This window comes from Carcharhinus amblyrhynchos, chromosome 3 (assembly GCF_965287045.1).
Source record: "Carcharhinus amblyrhynchos chromosome 3, sCarAmb.v2.hapA, whole genome shotgun sequence".
Lineage (NCBI taxonomy): Eukaryota > Metazoa > Chordata > Chondrichthyes > Carcharhiniformes > Carcharhinidae > Carcharhinus > Carcharhinus amblyrhynchos.
In genome coordinates this window covers 48,189,881-48,217,554 of record NC_137326.1, presented here as the reverse complement: position 1 = coordinate 48,217,554, position 27,674 = coordinate 48,189,881, and the positions used below count along the sequence as shown (strand labels likewise).

Sequence of the window (27,674 nt, the reverse complement as noted above, 5' to 3'; positions counted from 1 at the left end):
AGATGGGCACCACAACAGCTCGGTGACTAGCACTGCTAGCTGTGCAGATACATGGATTTGGGCCTGTGTCTGTGGGAGTTTGCACATTCTCCCTGTGGTTGCGTGGGTTTCCTCCAGGTGCTCCGGTTTCCTCCCACACCCCAAAGATGTGCTCTTAGTCTGATTGGTGTAACAAATTGTCCCTAAACTATTCTCCCCTGAATCTGGTTTCCAATGGGGGTACCATACGCATACACACAGGTCAAGGTAGGTGTAGGAAAATGCTTTGTTAAGATGGCGGCGCGGGCTCGTTGGGCTGAAGGGCCTGTTTCCTGTGCTGGGTTGTTCTTTGTTCTTTGTTTAAAATTAAGCTGCCCTTTGGGCACAAGAATGGGGGAGACACAAGATACATTTTCCCCTTTATTCACCTCTCGACTGACCACATGAAGTATTTTTGAGGAGTGTTTTTCCCCTTTTTAAAGACACAAAAAAGACACAAAACAGGTTTCATGTGAGTTTAAATTAAAAGAAAGGATAAGCATTTATTTTTCAAAACACTCAAAATATAACTGTAATGAACACCCACTCCCCAAACACATAGGCACTCACATTCAAGAAAAGATGATTTCTAAAGATATAACATGCACTTAAATTATTAACAGAGTAAAAGAAAACCCGTCACTTCTTTACCTAGTCATTAACTGAGGTCGAACCATTGCAGGCCTGAAGGATTCTCTTTTGGTTCACTGGAGACAATGATGATTGAAAGTTTGTGAATGTTTCATACAAAAGCATGGTTGAGTTCCTGTAAGGAAGAAATATAGTCTTGCATGTAAAATGATTAAGCCTCAATTCTCTGCCTAAGACTAACTTTGAAGGAGGGTCCTTCCTCGTGCATGTAAGAAATGGGTTCCGTCTGGTCTTTGTATCTCAGACTGACCTGTGGGCTGGCCTTGTGCATTAAGAAGATATTGGCTCTTTCTCAACTAGTTTCAGCCATGCAATGACAGCATTGATACATTCTATTGAACACGCATCTATTGAAGCCAACGTAAATGTTACATGGAGCGGCACAGTGGTTTGCACTGTTGCCTAACAGCAGCAGGGACCCAGGTTCAATTCCCCACTGTCTGTGTGGAGTCTGCACATTCTTCCCGTATCTGTGTGGGTTTCCTCTGGCTGCTCCAATTTCCTCCCACAGTCCGAAAAATGTGCTGATTAGGGGCATTGGCAATGCTAAATTCTCCCTCGGTGTACCTGAATAGGCACCAGAGCGTGGCAACTGAGGGATTTTTACAGTAACTTCATTGCAGTGTTAATGTAAGCCTACTGGTGACACTAATAAATAACTTTAAGCAATAGGGGAATGGAACCATAGAATCACTACAGTGCAGAAGGAGGCCATTCACTGCAGCAAATTTGCACCAACTGTCTGAAAGAGCATCATACCCAGATCCAACCTTCCCCCCATTTTTAAATATCTGCCATTGAAATTTGAGGGATAGTTAATCAGTACCTGGGGAGGCTGCTTGCATTTAACTAACTTCCCAAATATGAGTCGACATGTCTGCCTCGTACTTGTACTCAACCATATCAGTCACTTGACTCTCTGGAACTCATTTTATGATGATACCATGTCATAGTTCCTTGTGGTATTTTTTTAAAAAAGTTAATCTTGCAATAAGCTTCAAGGATTTATGATGTGATTGTAGAATAATTTTAAAAGATTTTCAATATAGTTTTTCTACTTTACAAATAACTTGACTACTGTACTGTAACAAAACTTGAGAATGATTCTGTATTCAAGTTATTTTTAGTCATTTAATATTAGGTCATTTAGAGATAGTAATTCATCTGATTTCCAATTATAGTGATCAAGCTGCATCAAGTTACCATTCTCAAGTATATCAAATATTATTTCAAAGTCATTTTTTAAAAATTCTGTTAGAATCACAGAATACCTATAGTGCAGAAGGAAGCTATTCGGCCATTGAGCCTGCACTGACAACAATCCAACCCTGGCCCTATCCCCATAACCAAACATATTTACCCTACTAACCCCCCGACATCCGTCTAACACTAAGGAGCAATTTAGCATGGCCAATCGACCTAACCTGCACGTTTTTAGACTGTGGGAGGAAACTGGAGCACCTTGAGGAAACCCACACAGACACGGGGAGAATGTGCAAACTCCACACAGCCACCAAAGCCGGGAATCAAACCCTGGCACTATGAGGCAGCAGTGTTAACCACTGTACCCCTGTGCCATCCCATTCCAAAGCTCTTTCCAATTGTGCTGACGGATGGAAGACGAGTTTGATGATATATAAATGATTCTGAAACACAACTTTTGGGAAAATACTTCTCAATGGGAGTGCAATTTTGTCCAATATTAGTGCCTATTAGTATCCAAGGTGCAATCTCCACGCCAATTTGTTTTAAATAAATGGACATGCTCCATTACAACTGGGTTGCATTTTAATAATTGTGCAACAAAGTCTAAGGACATTAATAATATCCACAAAAACAGGCACTTACTTCAACATTTGTAACGATTGGGAGCAAATCCATGAGTAAAATGAATTAAGAATGAGAGTCGGGACGTGTATGTTCACCTCTGGGTGACCGATAGTGGAAGGGAAAGTTGACCAGTCCAGGCTTCAAAGCTACATTTTCAGTTTCGAAACACTGCAAGGAAACATTCACTTTCAAGGCAATTGCTGACAACTCTGTCGCAGGCTAGAGCACACTGAACATGTTTAATGGCTCACATGAATATTGTATGTAATAAATTCATCTTTCACAACATGTTAAACTTTAAGAAAATTAGTAGCAATTTCTCACAAGTATTCTCAGCAAGGTAGTAATAAATTATGACCCTGTGCTGGCTGCAGTTTGTATATTCTGCAGCTTTATTATTCATTGCCTGGAATGGGATGGTCTGACTATCTCTGACATACAGCATCTTTCTGCCTCAGTCATTTTGGTCATATCTATTGAAGTTAATCTCACATTTGGGGAAGAAGGATTTACATTTGCCATCCATGTCATTTTTTCATTCTCGTACTCCAAATCAAACTTGGTATCTGCAAGATATCATTATCTGTTTAATGCACAGTGGAAACTGTCATAAATCACATTCCTGTGAAATGAGATTGTCTTGGTTTCCATCACATCTGCAGAAGCAGTGATAAGAATGTTTCAAAAGAGCCCATAAATAAACTGAGACATCATCAAAAAAGATTATCCCTGTTACTTTTACTTAATAAACATCTTATTTTTACTACTCTTCATGTAACCTACTAACAGAATTTGAGCAACACAGGACAGGTAGCAAATAAATCAAATGAAGAAAATTGCTGCACCAAGTAATAAAATTTTTTGAATAACCAAATACTAAATATAACATTGGATATTTATATCTAAAAGCTCCAATCTGTGATAGAATTGTTAGAAACTGACTTGGAAGTTAATGTTTCCTTGCAGGATTTGGAAAGGAAAAATTCAGTTCTAAGCCCATCTTGATTGACTTATGCAACACCCCCAGATTTGAACCTACTTGTTCTGACCCTGTTTAACTTATTTTGATAACGGTTTCACTTCCAATTGTTACAAATATACAAGTATAAACACAATTGATTTAAAAACAGCCTGATACTACTATCTTCAATCTTGTGGCACAAATATTAAAATACAGACATGAAAACGAGGCATATGTCTGTTCAGAGACACAGAAAAAAAGATAAAATCTCAAAGAACAATTTACCAAGAAATGTGACTCCTCGGATTATATTGCTCAACTGGTGGGTTGGCAATGTAGGCAATGTGACCAATTATCTCTTCTGAAGAAGAGTCATACAGACTCAAAACTCTATTTTCTCTCTCTAGAAAGGATAGTAGGACTAGGGGGCACAGCATCAAGATAAAGGGGGGGCGGTTTAGAACGGAGTTGAGGAGGAACTTCTTCACTCAAAGGGTGGTGAATCTCTGGAATTCTCTGCCCGTTGAAGTGGTGGAGGCTGCCTCGCTAAATATTTTTAAGACGCAGGTTGATGGGTTTTTGATAAGAGAGGGGATTAAGGGTTATGGGGAGAGGGCGGGAATGTGGAACTGAGCCATGACAGATCAGCCATGATCTTATTGAATGGCGGGGCAGGCTCGAAGGGCTAGATGGCCTACTCCTGCTCCTATTTCTTATGTTCTTATGTACAATTGCTGCCAGACCTGCTGAGTTTTCTGTTTTTGTTTCAGATTCTGGCATCTGCAGTATTTTATTTTTATTACCAATTATCACATTGTTAAAAAGGTACTTGTAATGTTCATTATTGGATGTAACTTTTCATGGTGAGTTTAAAGAGCAAATAATGTGATCATGGTTCTTAAAAGGTGCGGCACGGTGGTACAGTGGTTAGCATAGCTGTCTCATAGCACCAGTCACCCGGGTTCGGTTCCCAGTTTGGGTTACTGTCTGTGTGGAGTTTGCACTTTCTCTCCATGTCTGCGTGGGTTTCCTCTGGGTGTTCCGGTTTCCTCCCACAGTCTAAAGATATGCGGGTTAGGTGGATTGACCATGCTAAATTGCCCTTTAATGTCAGGGGGACTAGCTAGGGTATACGCATGGGATTAAGGGGATAGGGCCTGAGTGGGATTGTGGTTGGTGCACACTTGATGGGCTGAATGGCCTTCTTCTGCTGTGTAGGATTCTATGATTCTATGCAAACAATGAGGAGGCTAAACATGAGATGCCATTTCTGTGAAGCAAACAATAGAGTGGACGTAAATTGACCAGCATGCTCTAAAGTTTCACAACTCACAGGAGATCTCTTTATCCCCTGGACATGTTGACCATTTACATGTTAAGAACAGTCTGCATTGATACCTTGATCTTACTTGTCCTGCAGGATCTAACTCCATATTACCAACAATTCAAAATAAAAAGACCCCATGCTTTGTATACAACTGCATTTCATCTGCCACTTATCAAAAAAGTAAAATTTTACCCTAATACTGATTCATTACATGTTCTGAATTCATTCCCTGTTAGCAGGGTTCCTATGTATAAATAAATCAGTAATAACTTTTAAAGTAAATTATTTGAAATTACATTCTGAAACGTTCCCTGGTTATGCTGAGATAAAAGCAAAATACTGCAGCTGCTGGAATCTGAAACAAAAACAGAAAATGCTGGAAAATCTCAGCAGGTCTGACAATATCTGTGGAGGGACTAGAGCCAACATTTTGAGTCAGGATGACCCTTCATCAGAGCTGTGCCTGGTTATACTGGTTTGTTACCGATTTTGCATTTGAAAAATGCTATGAGTTTGCATAGAAACTCAAGGAAGAAAACACCTCTTAAAACTAATGCAAGTTTTGCCCAGATCTTGATTGCAGCAAGAGTGGAAACTCCAGACCAAATTGTTTGCTTTATTTGAATCAAAATGTATGTAATGGTAAGACCTCTGGCTAACAGTCCACAGAGTATTAAACACTGAAGGCTTCTCTATGTAAGATAGTTAACTCAGATCTCATCCTCTGTTTCATGTATGTTAAATATATCATAGCACTATTCGGTCAGGAACAGGGCGGTCTTTTATGCAAGCGTCAACTAATACCAAATGTAGATTAACTAGTCATCCATTCTATTGCTGATTGTGGGGATTTGTTTTGAATCCCAAAGCATTTTGTACATATATTAGGATCAAAAGGGTAGCTAGAAAAAGAATTGGTCCACTCAAGGACAACGCAGGGAAATTATGTGTAGAACCAAAGAAAGCGGATGAGATCCTTAATGAGTACTTTGCATCAGTATTCAAAGAAGAAAGACATGTTGATTGATGATGTCTCGGAGGGGTATGTAAACCCTCTAGAGCAAGTCATTATTACAAGGGAGGAAGTGTTAAGTGTTAAAAAGCATTAAAACAAACAAATCCCCACAACCAGATAGCATCTATTCCAGATTATTGAGGCAGACACAAGAGGAAATTGCTGGGCCTCTAATAGAAATCATTAACCACAGGTGAGGTCCCAAAGGATTGAAAGATGGCTAACATTATCAGCGATAGTGGAATTGTCGGAGAAGATTCTTAGGGGTATGATCTATACAGATGGTCTTATTAGCATGGTTTTGTATGAGGGAAGTCATGTCCCACTAATTTGATTGAGGTTTTTGAGGTGGTGACAAAATAATTGATGAGGGAAGGGCTGTGGATGTTGCCCACACGGACTTCAGTAAAGCATCTGACAAGGTCCCTCATGGCAGGCTAGTGCAAAAGGTAAAATTTATTTATTAGTCACAAGAAAGGCTTACGTTAAATGAAGTTACTGTGAACTTCCCCTAGGTGCCACACTCCGGTGGCGCCTATTCGGATCAATGCATCTAACTAGCACGTATTTCAGACTGTGGGAGGAAACTTAAGCATCTGGAGGAAACCCACACAGATCAGGGGAGAACATGCAAACATACAGACAGTGACCCAAGCCAGGAATCGAACCTGGGAGCTTACGCTGTGAGACACCAGTGCTAACCACTGTACCACCCTGCCACCCTAAAAGGTTTAATCACACAGGATCAGGGATGAACTAGATAGATGGATTCAGACTGGCTTGGCCATAGAAGTTACAGGGTAGCGGTGGAAGGGTGTTTTCTGAATGGAGGTCTGTAACTGGACGTGTTCCACAAGGATCAGTGCTGGGACCTTTGATGTTTGTCACATATATAGAACTTGGAAGAAAATGTAGCTGGTCTGATGAGCAAGTTTGCAGATGATACTAAGATTACTGGATTTGCGGATAGTGATGACAATTGTCAGAAAATACAGCAGGATATAGAAAGGCTGGAGAATTGGGTGAAAAAAATGGCAGATGGAACTTAATCTGGACAAATGTGAGGTGATGCATTTTGGCACATCCAATTCATGTGGGAGCTATAAAATAAATGGCAGAATCATCAGGAGCATAGACATACAGAGAGATCTGGGAGTACAGGTCCACAGATCCTTAAAAGTGGCAGCACATGTGGAAAAGAACATGAAGCACATGAAGAACGCATATGGCATTGAATATAAAAAATGGCAAATTATGTTACGGTTATATTAAATATTGATTAGGTCACAATTGGAATACTGTGTCCAATTCTGGTCGCTTGGAGGCTTTGGAGGGACTACAGAAAAGGTTTACCAGGATGTTGCCTGGTAGAAGGGTATTAGCTATGAGGAGAGATTGCATAAACTGGCATTGTTCTCCCTGGAAAGAAGGAGGCTGAGGGGTGACTTGATAGAAGTTTATAAAATGATGAGGGATATAGATAAGGTGGACAGTTGGAAGCTTTTTCCCAGGACAGGAATGACAATTACAAGGAGGCACAAGTTCAAATGAGGCGGTTGGGGAGGGGGGGGGTGGGGGGGAAGGTTCAGTAGAGATGTGTGGGGGAAGTTTCTTTATACAGAGGATGGTGGGGACCTGGAATGTACTGGCAAGTGAGGTGGTTGAGGCAGACACATTAGTGACATTTAAGATACATGAGTAGGCAGGAAAGAGGGATACATGCACTTGGTCGAGATAGACAATGCAAGCTTGGTGGGCTGAAGGGCCTATTCCTGTGCTATACTGTTCTTTGTTCAAAATGGGTGCTCTGTTTATTTACATAATAAAAGCCTTCAAAGTAATGCACTGTGAGGTTCTTTAAGGTATTTCTGAGGCATGAGATAAAGTGCCAAGAAAATGTACATCATTTTTCCTTCTTTAAAGTTGAAGGTGAATATCTAGAGTTGGAAAAATACAAATTCTCGCAATGCTTCATTTAATAATTTCTGTTTGCACAAGGGATATTCAATGTTCAGTAACACGCTTCCCTTAATATGTTAGGATCTATTAGAGAATGTGATAATTGAACACTTAGAATACAATGATATTATTGAGCAGAGTTGACATGGGTTTGTGAAATGTAAATCATGTTTGACAAACCTGTTGGAGTTTTTATGAGGATGTTACTTGGAGCATGTAATGATGTTACTTGACTTACTTGATGAAGGAGTAGCGCTCTGAAAGCTCATGATTCCAAATAAAACTTTGGACTTTAACCTGGTGTTGTTAGACTTCTTACTTAGAACAAAGGTAAAGGAGAACTGTTGGATATGGTGTATTTGGATTTTCAAAAGGCTTTTGATAAGGTCCCACACTGGAGGCTAGTAAATAATAATAAAGCAGATTGGATTGTGGGTAGTATACTGGTATGGGTTAAGAACTGGTTAATAGACAAAAGAATAAAAGAGTAGAAATAAACAGATCACTCTCAGAACAGTGGGTCCTGCAAGGATCATTGCAGGGGCCATATCTGTTCATAATCTACATAAATGATTTGGAGATCAGGACCAAGCGTGATAGTTCCAAATTAGATTATGACAGCAAACTAGATGGGAATGTAAGTTGTGAGGAGAATGCAAGTAGGTTGAGGAGATTTGGATAGGTGAGTAGACAAGAACATGGCAGGTGGAATATGTGAATAAGTGTGAAGTTATCCATTTTGGTAGGAAAAAAACTGAATGATGGAGTATTTCTTAAATGGTGAGAGGTTGGGAAGTGTTGATGTCCAAAGTGACCTGGATATCCTTGTTCATGAGTCACAAAAAGCTAGCAATATGGGTACAGTAAGCAATTAGGAAGGCAATTTGTATGTTGGCCGTTGTTGCAGGAGAATTTGTGTACAGGAGTAAAGATGTCTCGCTGCAGTTGTGTAGAGAATTGGTGAGACTGCACCTGGAGTATTGTGTACAGTCTGGTCTCATCTGAAGAAGGATATACTTGCCTTATAGGGGTGCAAAAGTTCACCAGACTAATACCTGAGATGGCAGGATTGTCCTACGAGGCGAGATTGAGGAAACTGGACCTGTACTTTCTAGAGTTTTGAAAAATGGGAGGTAATTTTATTGAAACTTATAAAATTCTTATAGGGTGTGACAGGGGAGATGTGGATGTGTTCCCTTCAACTGGTGAGTTTGGAATCAGATGACACAGTCTCAGAATAAGGAGCAGAACATTTATGACTGATAAGAGGAGGAATTTCCTCTCTCAGAGGGTGGTAAATCTTCAAAGTTGTCTATCTGAGGGGTCTGTGGAAGCTCAAATGCTGAGCATGTTCAAGACAAAAAATTATAGATTTCTGGATATTGGTGACATTTAGGATATGGGAATAGTGGGCAAAATGGCATAGCAATAAATCAGCAATGATCTGTTTGAATGGTGGATCAGGTTCAATGGGCCAAATGACCTACTGCTGTCCTATGTGTAAAATATGCAATATTCCATTTAGAAATATGGATAATGATAATGTTATTATCATTTAATGATAATGTTATGTCATGTTAGCTACTGAAAAAATAGTTGTTCGCACCATATCAAAGAGCCAGAACAGGGACCAAGGGCCAAATGTTCCCCTTTAGTGCTGTGTCATTCTACAATTCTATACTGTGTGCAAAAGGTTTTCAGTAAAAGGACTGGCTGAATCTGCAAACAGTTGGCATCTTGCTAGAAATAAGGAAAGAAAAAAGAACTTTTGCATATGAATTTTGAGTTAATATTTCCTCTCTTCACTGGCGTTTTCACTCAACCTCCCTCGAAAGCTTTCTTTTCCCATAGCCTTTACTCCACTTCAACCTTCTCAACATGAGCTATCCCACAGAGTCATCTTCTTGATCAATCCACCTGGCACTCAACTTTGACAGTTCACATATTTCACCGACCACCACCACCCTTCACTTCTTCATTTTGCAGTAGCCATTTGTCTCATTGCTATTAGTGGGACTTGCTTTGTTTTAATTGCTGCATTTCCCTAGTGACATGATGGCCTCGTCAATGGGACCAGAGGACATTGAAGCCCCCCTGTGGTCAGGGTCAGGGCCAGGCACTCTGGCACTGCCAGCCTGGCACTGTGGTGCTGCCCACTACATACCAGCATTTTCTGGTGGGCAGTAACAAGGAGGCAGGGCCTAAGGAGGGGCAGTGCCCCAAGGTGCAGTGCCTGAAGGGGGTGTGGTCATGACAAGGAAGTGGGGGCAGCTCCATGGCAGGGGGAGAAGGGGGAACTCTGTGATTAGGGATGGGGATTGGCTGGGGCAGTGATCAGTTGTGGGGGTTGATGTTTGGGATGACTATCGGCTGGGGGCTAATATCTGGGAGGACGGAAAAGGGTGAAGGGGTGGGGAGACCAGTACAGTGAACAATTGGCAGCAGATCCTGATGTCTGTTGGTGGAATGGGGGGATAGTGATAGATTTCCCAGTGTACTGTGTACACTGTATGTATACAGTTCACTGGGAAATCAAGACTCCTGCGCAATGGCATCCCTCAAGCTCAGCAGCTGGCTTCCTGGCAAGATTAGGCTCCACCTCCTCCTCCTATTGGCGAGAATTACATTGTGTTTTTTTTCAACTAAGTGCCATACGATTGTTACGGGCTTGCCAAAAATTTTGTGTTGTTCTCTCCTGTTTTCACACTCATTCAGCACTTAGAAATTTTTTGGTAAGATCACCACCTCAGAATTTCATGTATATTACGTGTGTTTAAAAAAGCCTTAGACCAAATTTATTGATATTTAATTCCAGGCTCCTCTCTGTAGATAACATGTTGATACTTTTGTTGGGACAATTAATTGGAATTTCTTACATTTTATTATAGTACCTCACTTTGTTTATAATGCCTCATCTTAATTTTCGATACAATAATTGGTTTAATGGGTTTTCCTGAGCTGCGATAAGTACACAAAAAGCTCCATTACATGAAAGTAACTTCTCAAGGCTGATGTGGAACCATACTTAGGCTCAAGATGCTTCACTGAAATCAGAGGTTTAAACTGTTGTTTCAAAGTTTCTTGCATCTTTTTTCTGTTCCTTCAGCTCAACTTACATCAACCTTAACCAGGCTTGTTTCACATGCGAGCAATTAGTTTAATCATAAAATCAATTATTGAGTTAACATAAAATCATTCTTACTATGTTTCTCTAAATGGCTTGGCACTGGAAGATTGACTTTTATCCTTTTAGCTCTGCATGAACCACTTAAAAGTCTAATTAATACATGTGTTGGAAAACAGTGGCCAGATGCGAGAAACATTTAGTCTGTATTACTGGGGTATTGATTGACTACATGACTGGATCAGCCCTAATGCAGCATTTAATAGAAAATAAAACTAACTATAAAAATACTTCTGTGCATATGTAACGGAGCTTGTTGTCCATTGTTCAAAGGGCCTCAGTTGAACAAATGACATCTCTATACTGCTTCACAATGTTCCAAAACACTTTACAGCCAATTACATACATTTGAAGAACTGAAGTACAATAGCATCTGGGACTCACTAATTATATTTAGATTAAGTAATAAAGGTCCTGAAGCCAATTTCACTGGAAAAACAGGACCAGTAACATCACGAGAAGGGAAAAACCAGCACAAACTTCTTGCCCAATCTTACCAGCTCGCTATGCCGATCGACTGGCGGGCGGATCAGCCAGTAAGATTGCCCCCAACTCTTGCTCACAGGTTATGCCCTTTGTCTTCAACTCAAGGACCATAATATTCTGGATACACAGTTAGGTTCAGCTGAAAAATGTCACTGAAACAGTCCTAGATAACCAATGATCAAATGATATATCCACTTTATCTATGATTATCTTTCCTCATTGTTTTAGTGAAAGCAAGATGATGCATATTGAAACAGGAAATGTTTCACACTTTCTCCTCTCAAGGAAATCTTATCAAAGGTGATTCAACATGAATAATAATTATTGAATCAATATAAAGTAATAATATTAACTGCTTGGACCTTCCTTCAGATATTCTATTATAACCAAAACAGGTGTTACAAGTCTGCCGCATATTTGATGAGCTTTGAAATTTCAATTTGCAAGAGGATATTGCTGCACTGGAGAAGTTTTAGAGAAAAATGCTGAAGGACATTCAAAGCTGAAATCTCCAAGTTATTACAAAGCTGGACTTATTTCATCAAAAGGAACGATTGAAGAGGAGACATGATGAGAGCCTTTAAAACACCAGAAAAATACATATATAACTCTTCTCATTTGTTCAGTAAGCAGAAAACTAGAGGAGGCAGGTAAAATGTTAATGAGTGTCAAGCAAGATATGAAATTTAAAGTGTTTTTCTTTCTAAAGTGTTAAGATACTTGGAATAGGTCCCAGATAAAACAATTTATCGTGTCAATTCATAATTTTTTTAAAGAAATGGATGAATATTTGGCTTTTTTTATAAGTGTCAAGAATATCTGCCTTTGCTTGGCCTGAAGTACAAAATCCAAGAATGTTATAGAAGTGCTTAAACACTACACTACATATAAAACCACTCTTTGGGGTATTATTATAAAGTCTGCTGTCATCAAGATTTTGATGCATCTTTTGAACAGATTAATCTCAGCAATTGTGGATATGTCAGAAGTGTGGATCCTCATTATTGGAGATCTTAAAAGTATCAAATTGAAAGTTACATTCCTTTTTAAGTTTTCTTTACGGTTTCTTTTTACTCTGTTAATTCAATCGATCTTTGTCTATTTTCCTTTCCGTATCTGATTTTGGATTCACCCAAATCTTTTGGTTAATGTATACAGGAGTCTGCGATTTCCCGGGATCTGCCAACAGGCTAAACTTACATTCGTAATGAGTCTTTTTTAATCTGGATTTGGAGTGACACTGGCTAGAAACTGGATTGCCTATCATAAAATCCACACAGTGCAGGAGGAGGCCATTCAGCCCACTGAGTATGCGCCAACTCTCCAACAATATCATATCCAGGCCCTACCCCATAACCCCATGTAGTTACCCCACTAATATCTCTAAACTACACATCTTGGGACACTAAGGGGCAACATGGCCACTCAACCTATCCTTGTGCCAGATGGACTTAAGACTTCTGAAAACATTGAAACCTGTTAAAAATAATGGTAGGAAAATGGTACACCAGAGGCACCACAGCATTGTTTAACAATAAGCAATTTACCAGCAGTAACCACCTCATGGATATACAGTTTGGGTTCCACCAGGATCACTCCGCTCCTGACCTTACAAGACGTATAAGATGATGAATGGGATGGATAGGATAGAGGTGGAAAGACTCTTCCCGCTCAAAAAAGACAATAGGACTCGGGGGCACAGCCTCAAGATAAAAGGGGGGTGGTTTAGAACGGAGTTGAGGAGGAACTTCTTCACTCAAAGGGTGGTGAATCTCTGGAATTCGCTGCCCGTTGAAATGGTGGAGGCTGCCTCGCTAAATATTTTTAAGATGCGGGTTGATGGGTTTTTGATAGGAGAGGGGATTAAGGGTTATGGGGAGAGGGCGGGAAAGTGGAACTGAGCAGCGACAGATCATCCATGATCTTATTGAATGGCGGGGCAGGCTCGAAGGGCTGGATGGCCTACTCCTGCTCCTATTTCTTATGTTCTTATTACAGCCTTGTTTCAAAACATACACAAAAGAGCTGAATGGCAGAGGTGAGGTGAGAGTGACTACCCTTAACATTAAGGCAATATTTGATCAAGTGTGATATCAAGGAGCTCTAGCAAAACTGGAGTCAATAGAAATCAGGTAGCACACTTGCCTTTATTGGTCAGGGCATTGAGTAGAAGAGTCAGAATGTCATGTTGCAGCTTTATAAATCTTTGGTTAGGCACATTTTTAGAGTATTGTATTCAAATCTGGTTGCCACATTACAGGAAGGATGTGAAGTCTTTGGACAGGGTGCAAACAGGTTTACTAGGATGCTGACTGGATTAGAGGGTATGTGCTATCAGCAGAGGCTGGAAAAATTAGTGTTATTTTCTCCGTTCTGACGAAGGGTCACGTAGACTTGAAACATTGGCTCTCATCTCTCCGTAGAGGTGCTGTCAGGCCTGCTGAGATTGCCCTGCATTTTCTGTTTTTGTTTCCTCTGAAGTGGTGGAGGCTGAGGGACAAATAAAATTATGAAAGGCATGGATAGAATTAACAGTCAATCTTTTTCCTAGAGTTGAAATGTCTAATATTAGGGGCATGCCCTTAAGGCGAGAGGGAGAAAGTTCAAAGGAGATTGTGAGGTACATTTTTCCTTAGAGAGAGTGGTAGGTGTCTGAAACAAGTGCTGCCAAGGGTGGTGGTGCAGAGCAAATATGACAGGAGTATTTAAGGGACTTTCAGATAAGCACATAAATGTGCAAGGAATAGTGTGATATGGACCAAAGGCAGGCAGAAGTGAGTTTAAATTTGGCGTTAAGTTTGGCACAACATCATGGACTGAAGGGCCTGAACTTGTGCTGTACTGTTCTGTGTTCTACAAACTCTTTTAGTTGGAAGTCACAACTGGCGCAAAGGAAGATTTTTGTCATGATTAGCAGTCAATCATCACTGCAGGAGTTCTTGATGAGAGTGTTCTAGGCCCACACATCTTCAGCTGTTTCAACAACATTCCTTTGCTATAAGATCATAAATGGGGAAGTTCACAGATGACTGCACACTGTTCAATATCATTCTCGACTCCTCAGGTACTGAAGACGTCTATGTCCAACTACAGCAAGACCTGGACAATATCCAGGCTTAGGTTGACAAGTGGCAAGTAACATTCATGCCACACAAGTGTCAGGTAATGACAAGAAAGGATCTAACTATTGCCCCTTAATATTCAATGGTTTTACCATTGCTGAATCCCTCATTATCAACATCCTGGGGGTTACCATTGGCTAGAAACTAAACTGGACTACTGTGGCTACCACAGCAGGTCAAAGACTAGGAATCCTGCAGCAAGTAACTCACCTCCTGGCTCCCCAAAGCGTAGCCACTATCTACAAGGCACAAGTCTTATATTTATCTATTTATTAATCATAAGTAGGCTTCCATTAACACTGCACTGAAAATCCCCTTGTTGCCACACTCTGGCACCTGTTTCGGTGCACAGAGGGAAATTTTAGCATGGCTAATGCACCTAACCAGCAAGTCTTTTGGACTGTGGGAGGAAACCGGAAGACCCAGAGGAAACCCACACAGACATAGGGAGAATGTGCAAACTCCACATAGACAATGACCCTAGCCAGGTTTGTAAGGCAGCAATGCTAACCACTGTGCCATCATGAGCGTAAAGGAAAACTTCCCACATGCCTAGATGATTGCAGCACCAACTCAAGAAGCTTGACGCTATCCAGGCCAAAGCAGCTCAACTGATTGCTATCCTTTCCACAAACATTCAATCCCTCCGCCACTGACAAACAGTGGCAGCTACGTGTACCATCTGGAAGATGCACTGTGGGAATTCACCAAGGTTCCAAAGGCAGCACCTTCCAAACGCACAACCACTACAATCATCAAATTTTCTATCTGAACCATTTTTGCGCAAGGTGAGCAGAATTCCAAAATTAACCCAGAAACATGCCTCAGAACCAGATGCAGAGTTTTATAGAGCAAGGTCAAACAAGCTTCCACACCTCCTCGTGCTCAATTGTTGTGGATACTTACTTGGTACACAAACCATGCAAATCTGGGTTCAGATCTGGATCATGCTGAAGTCTCTCCCCCAAGACAAGGGTGACCCAGAAGGAGCTGGTACCAGACTGTCAGTAGAGATCATCAGCTGATTACAATTTTGGAGCCACACAGAACACTGTAGACAGGAGACAATGGAGTGTTTTGATTGCTTTAATCATCTCCCACAGGAGCTACTCGCTCCTCCATTACCCACTAGAAGTTCTGGCTGAACATTTTACATCCCAGAACTCATCAAGTACACTACAGCTTTATGTCACATAATTAAGTGACATACTGTGTTAAAAGTTGCTACTATACTTTAATTTTGCAACTCAGTACATTATTTTGATTCTTTGATTTTTTTTTTCCCCATTATCTTTTTCATTGAAATAGCTCACAGTTTTAGTAATCTTTAAGGATAATTGTGAAGTTTTAAATAAAGACTTGTTAGTTTTCTGCATTTTTAAAATTCTGATGCTATACAATTTTTTAAATTCATCTGTGGGAATTGGACGTCACTGGCTGGCCAGCATTTATTACCCACGCTTAGTTGCCCTTGAGGTGGTGAACAGCCTTCTTGAATCGCTGCAGTCCATTTGCTGTGGATTGACCCACAATGCCATGGGGGGGTGGAATTATAGGATTTTAACCCAGCAACTATGTGCTATCAAGTTGAAAAATTTCAAATATATTTTAATCAGCAGACTAATGGAAGGATAATAATAAACAAAGCTTTGTGGATGTTTTGTTTGCTGCATTCAGTGGCAATAATTAAGAGAAATAGTCATGAGTTACCAAACTGCACACATTGTAACATTAATTTTAAGGTTGTCCACCTGTTGATCAGTCACTTACATGGATGAGATGCGTAGAATCATACAGCACACAGGAGGCCCAACATGTTTGTGAGAGCATCTGTTGAAAATCATAAGCTTTGCTAACCTCTTAATTATCTCATATTTCATTGCTTTTGCTTAACAAGCTTTTTGCAATGATGAAGATTAAGATGAATTGGCAGGTTGGCCAAGGAGTATTAACAATTGCCCTGCATCTGAACAGGACAATAAAAGAGCATTTGCTCTTAATCAATGCTATCACTTATGTCCTTGTTTCCTGACAATAATGAATGGTGAGATAATCATCAGTCATTGAGAACCTGCCATATCGACACAGTAACAGGTTAAGTTACAATCCTACACATCGTAGTTTTTTCATTTCTTGCACTAATTAAGATTTAAATGGTAGAATACAATTTAAGCCTTTTTTCTGTCTAGTGCCCCTCCTTAAGCATCAACTCTGAAGGAATGCAGTTCTATGACGACGGATTATTTACTGTATAGGGAAGCCTATTTGACAGACAATCTGACTGTAAAAAATATCAAAGTCAAGTTAGCCCAGTCCTCCCACATCATTCATCAGTGCACTTTCCAGCAAGGATTCTCTCTCCTGTTACCTAATCTCAAAGGCACAGAACAGCTATAGCTCCCTCAGTTAAAACAAATCAATCCAACACAGACATGAAGTGAGATTTGGTATTTCTCTGCCACTTAGACTTCACTAGTTAACCCTTTTACATTTTTTCCTGGAGTTATATTTTTCCCAAAATTAAATAGGGAATTGTCGTTGATCACCTGAATGCTGGTGGCTTGAAACAGAAGAATGCAAATCAGCTGAGAGCAGTCCTATTCTTGGATTACAAGTGCAGAGCTGTTGAAGGAGGATGGTGCAGTCAACCATACCAAAGAGTGTAGATAGGTTAAGAATGAGGAAGGATGTCATATAGAATGTCATTTGTGATACAACTGCTGTTTTGGTACTATGACAAAAGTTGAAAACTAAGTGGAGCGGGTCAAACTTGGAGTTCTGGGAAAAATGAAAATGTCGTAGTGATAACACAGACCTGGTTCCGGACAGCACCGGGTCCTAAATATTCCTGGATAAAAGGTGTTCAGGAAAAGTCAGGAAGGAAACAAGGCAGGGTAGGAGCTTTTTTTTTCCAAAAAGGAGAATATTACAACGTTCAGAGAATGTCCTTGAGAGTCAAAGGTAGGATTTGGAGTTAAGAAACAAGAGGTACCATCACACTTCTACCTCATGGAAGGTCTGCCCACAAAGCCACACCCTCCACCATGAGTTGGCCGAGGAAGATCATGAATCCACCAGCACAGCCAGACCTGGATCAAACTCCATGTTCCCAATCTGATCCACACCAGCCATCCAGCCAAATATGAAAGCACATGAAATCCTTTAGAATGGGCTTTAAAAGTGATATCAAAGGAGTTGTGATGAGCCTTTATAAAACACTGCCTTAACCTTAATTGGAATAGTGTCCTGTTCTAGACACCACACTGTAAAATGTGAAGTTTTGAGAGGATGCAAAAACATTTATGAGGATGGCTTGAGAGATTAAAGATTTCAGCTATATGGATAAGATCAGAGAAGAAGTAGTTGTAACTGTTCTTATGAGAAGACTGAACAAATTTAATATTGCAAAATCATGAGGGGTCTAGGAAAGTAGGTAGACTGTTTCCATTAGCAAGGGTGGGGAGGAATTGAGAACCAGAAGATATCAATTTAAGATGAATGGCAGAAGAGCCAATTGTGACATGAGATAAAACCTTTTTATGCAGTGAAACTAGGGTCTGGAATGCCCTGCCTGTGAGTATGATGAAGGCAGATTCACTCATAGCTTTCAGGGGAATCAGATTACCAACTGAAATGATTTGCAGGATTATGGAAAAAGAGCAAAGGAGTGGACCCAGCTAAGGTGCTCCTGCAGAGTCAGCACAACAGCCAAACGGCCCTCTCCTATATGATACTACTTTATGATTCCACTTGAACCAGAATCCTGAAATTAATTTTTTAAGGCCATTTCTCAGATCTTGTCAGTCATGAGTATTCTACTGGCAAATATTTTTCACTGATCTGATTTATTAGGAAGCGTATTCAATGTTTGAATATTCAGAGTTAATGTTGAAGTTGACTGCCTTTAATTTTTGCATCAATAAAAATTAAAGGTTTCTCACTGAAAGGATGTGGATCACTCTTGGTCATTGTACTACTCAATGTGACTGTACAAATTCAACAGAAGCATTTAACAGTAACTGTGCTTTCACTAAATTACTGGAGGCATTTTTGGTAAACCAATTTGTTTCTCAGAACTGTGCAATTATCTTATATTCAAAGTATCAACCACTTCACATTTTAAGAACTGGCAGTATTACTAGTTAAGTAAAAAACTAAGTATCTTATCTTTCACAACCCAAGGACACCCCAAAGCACTCTCCAGCCAATTAAGAACTTTACAACACTAATTACTTCTGTACTTGGGAAAATTGGTCACTAATTTATGCACAGCAAGACTCCACAAACAGCACTCAGAAATGGTTGCTTGATTTTTTTTGCTGCTACAGATGAGAGATAAATGTTTCCAGGATGGTTCTTTTCATCATTTTCAAACTGAATTTTTCATTTGTCCAAGGTTGTAAATGAGCCTTTGTTTAGCATCTCATTCAGAAGATGGCGGTTTCAATGGAGCAGAGATGAGAACACTCCTAAAGACAACGTGGATAACTGCAATTTGCATATTGTCATCCCATGACAATGTAAACTGACAAATTTTTAAACCCAAATTATCAAATTGAATTTTAGACCAACTTCTTTCCATTAATTGAAAATAGTTTTAGCGTGCACACACCATTGCAAATAACTTGATTATAGTTAGAAACTGTACGTGCATCTAATTTCAGTTGTTCCCTTATCCCCTTTGACTACTCTCACCCACAGTTGCAAAGCCTGTGTGCAGTTTGATCTGCATCTGACTTTCATTTTTCAGACGATCATTCACCAAGATTATTTTTTCTATCAAAGTGCCTTTGCCACTTCTTCCCTTCCATTGCCCTGATTCAAGCTACTTTCATCACATTTCTAAAGTATATTACTCGACAGCCACACTTGGTGCTATACAACATTGTGGTTCATGCCTTATCTTGCAAACATCCTACATCATTTCTCACTTGTCAGGCTTCACTGGCTCATATTTGAAATATAACTATAAGATCTTCATTCTCATATTCAAATCTCTCCATGACTTCACACCACCCAACCTTGGTGATCTCTCAATCTTGTGAGCCCCTACAGAGGTCAACTAACACTATTTACTACTCTTCACCAGTTCAACCACGTTTAAATAGTCACTGACGTAAAAAGTTAACTTTCTTCTTCACAGGTGCTGCCTGCTGAGTACTATGCTTTGTAAAAAGTCAAAAAAAGCATGAAAGTAGCAACAGAAGTTGAAGAACTGGAAGACCTCTGACAGGCTTCCTGTTCAGAAAACAGGTGCTCACATAAAACTTCTGCCAACTAAACATTCCACAAAACCACCTCCCAGCAATTGTTTCTACTTCCTCTGTATTTCTTTGTTAATACAACGCAGATGTTTCTTGACTAAATTTAAGTAGGAGCTTTCTTCTTTAATTATCAAACCATTGCTATGTAGAAATGAGAATGTGCTGTCATATAGTTTTGTAATACATGAGCATCCTTGACAATAATTAGATGTCTATCAATACTTCAATCAGGTCAACCCATAATTTCTGTTCAAACATGTTAATCTAGTAACAAAGATTAAAGATGATAAAAATGAAAAAAATGAGAAGGTATCAGTATTTATGTTAAAGGTATTCATCAGTGCTTCAAACAACATGCAAATAAATGCAAGAAGATGCACTCAAACGAAAACAAATTCTCCAAGTTGAGATGAATCAACCATTCTCAATGCTTTCTATTATTCTTCCCATTATAGCATCTAACTATACCTGAATTAAATGAATCCAATGCAGAAATGGTGACGAAGAAATGATTACAACAGACAATTGAGAATAAACATTGATGGAGATCTGGTTTTTCAAGCTCTGCCCACAATGTACAACAAGCAGACTTCCTGAAGACATTTGGAGCCATTGGAAACATTCACTAAACAAAACATTCTGATACACTATTTCCCAGCATTTTCACTTGATATGCAGTAAACCATGTCTAGACTTCCTATCATGACAGCAAAGGAGAACAGTCCTGTGGCGATAATACCATCCTATCTGTAAATGTATTTTTACCCAAATTTGTTGTTTGAGGACCAATTAATGCATTGCTAATTGGTAAGTTACAAGGTCATTATGATGATTCAAACAGTGCAAATTCACAAAACTGCATTGGACATGAATAGTTCATGGGAGAAGATAAAAGATTTATGACAACAGTAAAATAATGTTAGAGATGAACATTTCAATTCAGTCTATCGTCTCCAAGAATAACATTTGCTTGAGCTCAGGTTTTTATTTTCTTTAAAAGACCTTCATACAGAAAGACTAATCAATAGGTTAGAATAATAACAGGTGAGCCTAAACTCAAATTTCATATAGATCTAGTCCTTCAGGTTGCAGTCATTTATCTATTACAAAGTGAACTAAACTTTTAGCCATATAAACCCTTCAAACCCTGAAGGCCTAATTAGATGAAAATGCCACTAGATCTTAACTGACTCTTGGTGATCTACATGATCCAAATCTACCCAATTTGTTTTAAATCCAATTATGTTAATTAATGAAACTAGTCACCATGCAAGTAAACTATAATGATCTTCGTGATGGAAAAAAATTGGAACTAAAAACGCAAAAAACATGTACACAATGAATCCAAGGCTGATGACAAAAACATTTCAGAAGAACAAAAATAGTTTTCAATGCAAGTCTTTCTCTCTCCATTCCAAAAGTCATCAAGGTGTGTTTATGGATTCTTTACCATACTAAGCAGTTCTTCCTTATCCATCAGGTAACCACTTTTTTTCCATGTATTCCTAAGTTCCTGCAGCATTGTCCCAATTTCCTTTCCGGAAACAATTCCGATTCTCCTTAGATCATGACCACTAACAGGAAAGCGTGGAATGGACCACTGCTCCATAGCCTTCAGTAACTTCTCCTCTCCTTGGTACTTCAGCAATTCACACACTCTGTTTTGCACATCCGGTTCTCTGGACTGAAAAGTGAGCAAAGTGATAGAATAAGTCTTTTGAACAAATACTCGTAAGCAATACCAAGTAGTAACACTAGCCATTCAGCAACCAACTTAATGCAAAGCTACATGTGAACTCATGAACAAATAATATGAAAATTCATGGTCAGATACTTTCAACAAGATTGCAATTTCGCAATTATGTTGGCAGATTAAATGTGATCTGTCTGCTTTTAACATCTCAGCTAGATAAAAACTAAAATTGTTTCCAAGTGGTAAAACATCCATTAAATGTTAAAATTAGTAACAATGCTTAGGTAGTTAAGCAAGTTTAATATATGGTACCAGATTTTACAAATGCTTATTAAAGTGCCATAGGAGTCACACAGCCAAGTTATTTTTTATATCTAAAATGGATGAGTTTATACTACAGATACTGGCACCTGTTTAAAGCAAAATTGGAGTTACCGGAGCAGTTACACTGCTGATTATGTAGCACTCTGACCAGAAAAATGGTGCTCAGCTCGTTTATATTTCAATTTATTCTCCGCATTGCTGTAGAAGTTATTATCTGAATGCTTGTGATCTAATTGATCCCACACTCCACAAAACAAAATTTTAAATTTATGTTTTCTATGCTTGTTACTGAAGCAACTTTGAAAATTTTAGATTTAGATGTAAACAAGTCCTGGCATGTATTGAATCTCTGTGACCCAAACATCTTTGCCAAAAACCCCACAATTTTTCTAAAAATCACCTAATTTGGGCTGCATGATCCCCTTAAATTAAAAAGGGATTAATACTGCACTCATGACAGTCACAGCCAATAAACCAACAAAGCCAGCGTGTTCCGTTTCAAGACTCAAAAACCATGTGATGCAGTTCCACCAGAAACTCCCATTAATCAGAGTAATCTGAAAGCTTTACTTATAGAAAAGTCAGACTATATAAACTTTACAACATTATAATCATGCTCCCACGTTTTTGATTTGAAAATTTTGAATTGAATTACTTACATCTATAATGAAATCTCTATAGGGTTTTAATGGATCAGAACCATCAGCTTTAATTAAATCTCTTCTGTATTTAACTAAGAATAAACCAAGTTGCTTTTCCTCTTTTGAAATTTTGAGTCTCAAGTCAAGTCTCAGAACATCATCTTGTATTCGGAACAGTGCTGAAAGGACAGTCATAGGTTTTGGAGAGTGGTGTTGCACATTTTTGCACACGTTGTTTAGTTCTTCCAAGTTGCCGTCAATTACTGGTAATCCTACAGGGGAAATTGAAGTTAAATTAGATGTAAATATACAAGCATTTAGCAAACAAGGAGCTGTGTCAGGCATTGACAATTCTGCAAGGAACTGTACATACTGTAAAAGACAGTTATGCACCTACCAATATACTGGGCTACATCCAGGTCATACAGGAGGCTGACAAGATGAGCAGCATGGTTTCCAACTAGAGTTTTTTTCAGCTCTAACCAGATTCTTTCTCCAGAAATCCCAGCTATGCCCTTTGCAAGTTGTTTGATTGATTTCAGTGTCTTTGGGTCATGGTCCCCTGGCTCTTTGGCAATCTTGCCATAAAACCTAGAAGGCATAAAGTTATCAGTACAATTAATTAGATATTGTAAGATTTCAAAGTTTATCTAACCCCCACAGTTACTGCACCAGTCCAACCACTCTTCCAGAGTCCAGTGTTTTGATTTTATGTTTTAACTGGAGAGAAGGGCGAGTTTAAGTAGTTCATGGACTTGGACTCCACATTTCAGTTTATCAGAGCCTGTTCACATTCAGCATTATCTAAATATTTTGCACAGGTTGATGGCAGTGTAGAACTAATGGTTACAGGGTTCCAAATTCTCATTTGTTACAAAAGTATAAAATTGATTTCCGAATGTGATACTTTTATAATCTAACAAGAAATAGTTCAGAGTTGTCAACAAGGTAGAATCTGATATGATTCTCAGGTGAATATAACGATATTGCTTTAATCCCCTAAAACTGTTACTATAACTATATAATGTTGAATGTTTCCTTGGAATTACCAATAATTAATTTGTAAATATCACCTGCGTGACAGCAACTTGCTGGTACCAGCAGTGGGAAAAGAGCGACAGTGAAAATACTTCACCCAATAATTTTTCTTGAGAAGTTGGAGGCACAAAAAAAACATCAAGAATAGCTCAGTGCAGGGCCGTCTGCTTACATTATGAGGCCACAATGTTTTTCCTGATGAATTGCCACTCAGCTCTCCTCAATCAGTAAGTCTGTAATCACTTTTCTTTAAAGAAATAAAAGACTGGTTTGAAGGAAAACTAATTTATATTGTATCTTCTAATCTATTGGTGGTAGTCTCACTTACAATCAGGGCAGGAAAACAGCACAAGGTCAGCATGGGATGTCAGATCTCCTGTGGATGTGGATCTGGGTGGAAGCACATACACGTACACAAATTTAGTTCAGTATATGGGTCAGAAGTAAAATACAGGCCTCAACCAGGCTCAAATAAATTGATCTGGAGACTTGCAAACTCCAACAGTGGAGATTATAAGCAAAAGGACTGTGTCAAATAGGCTTTGTTTACTGTTGCACCTTGATGGCCAAGAGGGAGTCCACAAATAAGAGTCCTTGTTCAATGGACACTGTGTACTCAGGCCCTTCTCTCTGTAATTATATTTGTGAACTATAATTGGCTTCTGGAGGAGTGACTGAATTTAGTATCACAGATCATAAAAATCTTTACTGTGGCTTGGCATTCTATTTCAGTATTCTGTGCCCTTAATGCATCATAACAATGGAGAGGGTCCGAGAAAGCAGAGTAGAAGATTTTTCTAAAAATAAGTTTCTGCCATCGTATCTTCGGCATATATACATAACATAAATTGCATGGCTCAGATTTAATTAACAAGCAAGATTCCTGAAACATTATATTCTCTGTGCATAGATCTTTTAAAATATTTTAAACATTTTCAAAGATTTATTAAAGATATTACTTTTCTCACCCAACCACAATGTCATAAATGCAAAGTTTTCAGAATCTGGTTATTCACTATGAAGAATAAGTGACAAATGCAAAGTTTATCTTCTGCAAAGCTGATATATTACAGATTACAAAAATACATATTTCCAATTTTGTTATTACTAGAGGTAATTACAAATTTCAGGTTTCTACAAACTGCGTGCTCATTTCATGAAACAAAAACATCAGAATTTTATGTTCAATGGACAACTTATACCAGTTCCAATGTTTTCCTATCACCCAGTCCTTGATAAATATTTGTAAATGTTGAAAATGTAATTCCTTCCAATTACACAAAAATAAAGATGTCCTTCAAACCCAAGACATCCTTTTTATCAGGTTCCTCCCTCATGAGGCATCTAAAAATTGGCACACCATCTTTAATCAGATTGTCACTAAAGCAAAAATAAACAAACCTAAAATATCGCATTATTCTCAGATAATCTTCCTGTATCCTCTGTGATGGATCGCCAACAAATCGAACTTTCTTGTTCTTTAGATCCTCATAGCCATTGAAGTAATCATATAGTGTGCCATCAAAGTCTGAGAAATAATTGAAGCATCAAAATAAGTTTCAGTAGAAAGTCACTGCCTAATAAATTATACGTTGGTTTTAACATTAAATGACAAAATAATATTTTTTGAGTAATATTGCCACCTGAAACAAAAATTAGTGTATTACCTAAAAACATTGCATTAATGGTCAGGTCTCTTCGTTGAGCATCCTCTTGCCAGTCTGTCGTAAATCGTACATCTGCATGCCTCCCATCTGTTACAACATCAACTCGTAATGTCGTAATCTCAAAATTTTGATTTTGAACCTATCCAAGATATTTAAAATTGGAAAAATAAAACATTTCACGCCAAATCCTAAGAACTTAATCAATTTTGGATTGATTTATTTGCAGCCAACCCAAGGAAATAAGTTATTGAAGTGGTTTGAACTTTATATCCCAGATAAACATGAATTCCAAAAGTCATGTGTCAAGCTTCTCTCCCCCCAAAAAAAGTTAATGTCTATCTTTTTAGGCATATTGCATTATTCCACTTGTGTAAAAAATACATAATGTATATAACACAGTAAAGCATACAATTCTAAAAGTCTTAAATTGTCAGATAACTTGAATAAAGCAACTTTTGAATTAACAGACTGCTCTTAAGTCAGTTCTCTGAAACATCAGTGGCAAATTAAACTTTGTATACTATTCACAAAAACAGGAGAATAATTGACATTTATATTAACTACTGGCTTATATTAGCCACCCATTTAAAACCTTCTATATTATTTGTTAACACATTTTCAGTAACTTATCAGTTAAACTCAATAGGATCTATAGTTTGAGACAATACAGACATTCGAATTTTGAGCAATATTCAGCTGCAGGAACATTTTCCTGGAATCGTTCCAGTTCAGAAGCATGTTATTTGGCCCATCAATTCTGCACTGCCTCTCCAAGAGAGCATTTTACCTAAGCCCTATCCTTGCAACTCCCACAGTTACCCCGCTAATTCCCCCAATCTATTCTTCTTGGGATACAAAGGGACAATTTGCCATGGCCAATCCACATAACCTGCACACCTTTGTATTGTGGGAGGAAACCGGAGCACCTGGAGAGAACCATGCCCATAGGCAACGCCACGCAAATATTTTAAGAGGCAAACACATCGCGTCAGTCCCATGTGGTCTTTATAGGCTTACTGTTGAGCTGGCCTTTACATTTTCGTTCAATTAACTAACTTATACTTGGTATTAACGATTATATTTCTAAAATTTTGACATTTAATAACCTGTCACTAAATGCAGAGATGGGAATTCAAGCCCGATTCTTTCTGACAATGAAATAAGCAGAGATGAGAATGGAGGCCTCACTCTCCCTGACAATGAAATGTTTTCCAAAAGTAGGCGTAAGCTACTAAAACACATTTACTTAAGTTGCAGGAAAATACAGGCTATGTAACACATCTCAGACCTACTCTTGCAGTGATGGTGCCATGTTTCTCCCCTTTGTTGTTGATCATCCGAATGCCGGCGGCCTGAAACATTTCTTTCATGTGTTCGGGGGTAGCCGTGGTGGCGAAGTCCACATCTTCAGGCTGTTTTCCGTTTAGCAAATCCCTCACGGCGCCGCCTGCTATTCTCAACTCGTGGTTGTTTTTACTGAATAACTCTGAAAGGGAGAGAGGGGAGAGAGAAAAACAAAGCGCTCGGTCACTCCTGCCGGGAAACTTTCTCCTTGAAAAAATAAAGATTTCACCGGCTCAGCCCAGCAAGGTGGGATTGCAAAAAATAAATGAAAAACTGCACCTGATACCGACAGACTAACAAGAAGATGTGAAGAGGTGAATATTGGGGGATGGGGGGGAATCAAACAGGAACATCCCGGAACAACCTACTCCCGGTTTCGACAAGGCACCGAATGGGCCATGCAGCAGATGGCTGGCTCTCGGGCTGGGGAACAGAAGAGGGAGAAGACGACGCCCGGCCCCCCGCTCCCGGGACACCGGCTGCAGGTTCACAACCCGCAAGATGGCGGGCGGCCCTCTGCTCCCCGCTCCACGGCAACGCCATCAACCCCGATCCTCCGAGGGGGGAGCCTGAGCCCCGGCTCACCTCACCTGCGACAGTTTTCAGGCCGTCCGTGAACAGCGACTCAAACTCCACCGTCTTGAGCTGCATGGTGCAGAGGCCTCGCTTCAAGGCGCCACCACTCACACCGACAATCCCCAAAGCCCGCCTCCACATCCACCACCCGGGCCGCCGCCGCCGCTGCTGTTGCTGGGGAGGGAGAGAGGGGGGGGGGCGGGGCAGAGGTAGAGCCTCACTGCGGCTGCGCCTGAGCAGCTCTCTCGCGCTCTCAGTCCCAGCCTTCTGACAAGGAGCTGCTGTCAATCACACTGAGTGCCGTTACCCTGGGTTACAGAGAGAGAGAGAGGGGACAGGGAGCAAGGAGATGGAAACGGTTAGGAAGGGAGAGGGAAATGAGGGGAGAGGGAAATGAGGGGGGAGGGGGAGGGGGAGGGGGGAGGGAAATGAGGGGGGAGGGGGAGGGGGGAGGGAAATGAGGGGGGAGGGGGAGGGGGAGGGGGGAGGGAAATGAGGGGGGAGGGGGAGGGGGAGGGGGAGGGAAATGAGGGGGGAGGGGGAGGGGGAGGGGGGAGGGAAATGAGGGGGGAGG

At 39.8% G+C, this 27,674-nt stretch overlaps 1 protein-coding gene across 1 annotated transcript; it reads right to left on the bottom strand.

Annotated features, from left to right (window-relative positions):
• Positions 1–20,113: 20,113 nt before the first annotated feature.
• On the bottom strand, positions 20,114–27,258 carry trnt1 (tRNA nucleotidyl transferase, CCA-adding, 1). Its single transcript, XM_080183804.1, has 7 exons — positions 27,115–27,258; positions 26,473–26,666; positions 25,181–25,319; positions 24,915–25,041; positions 22,873–23,066; positions 22,494–22,747; positions 20,114–21,501 (listed from the first exon to the last, which is right to left on the bottom strand). The coding sequence occupies exons 1-7, from the start codon at positions 27,239–27,241 to the stop codon at positions 21,253–21,255; spliced, it is 1,284 nt and encodes a 427-aa protein (XP_080039930.1). The 5' UTR covers positions 27,242–27,258; the 3' UTR covers positions 20,114–21,252.
• Positions 27,259–27,674: the final 416 nt, after the last annotated feature.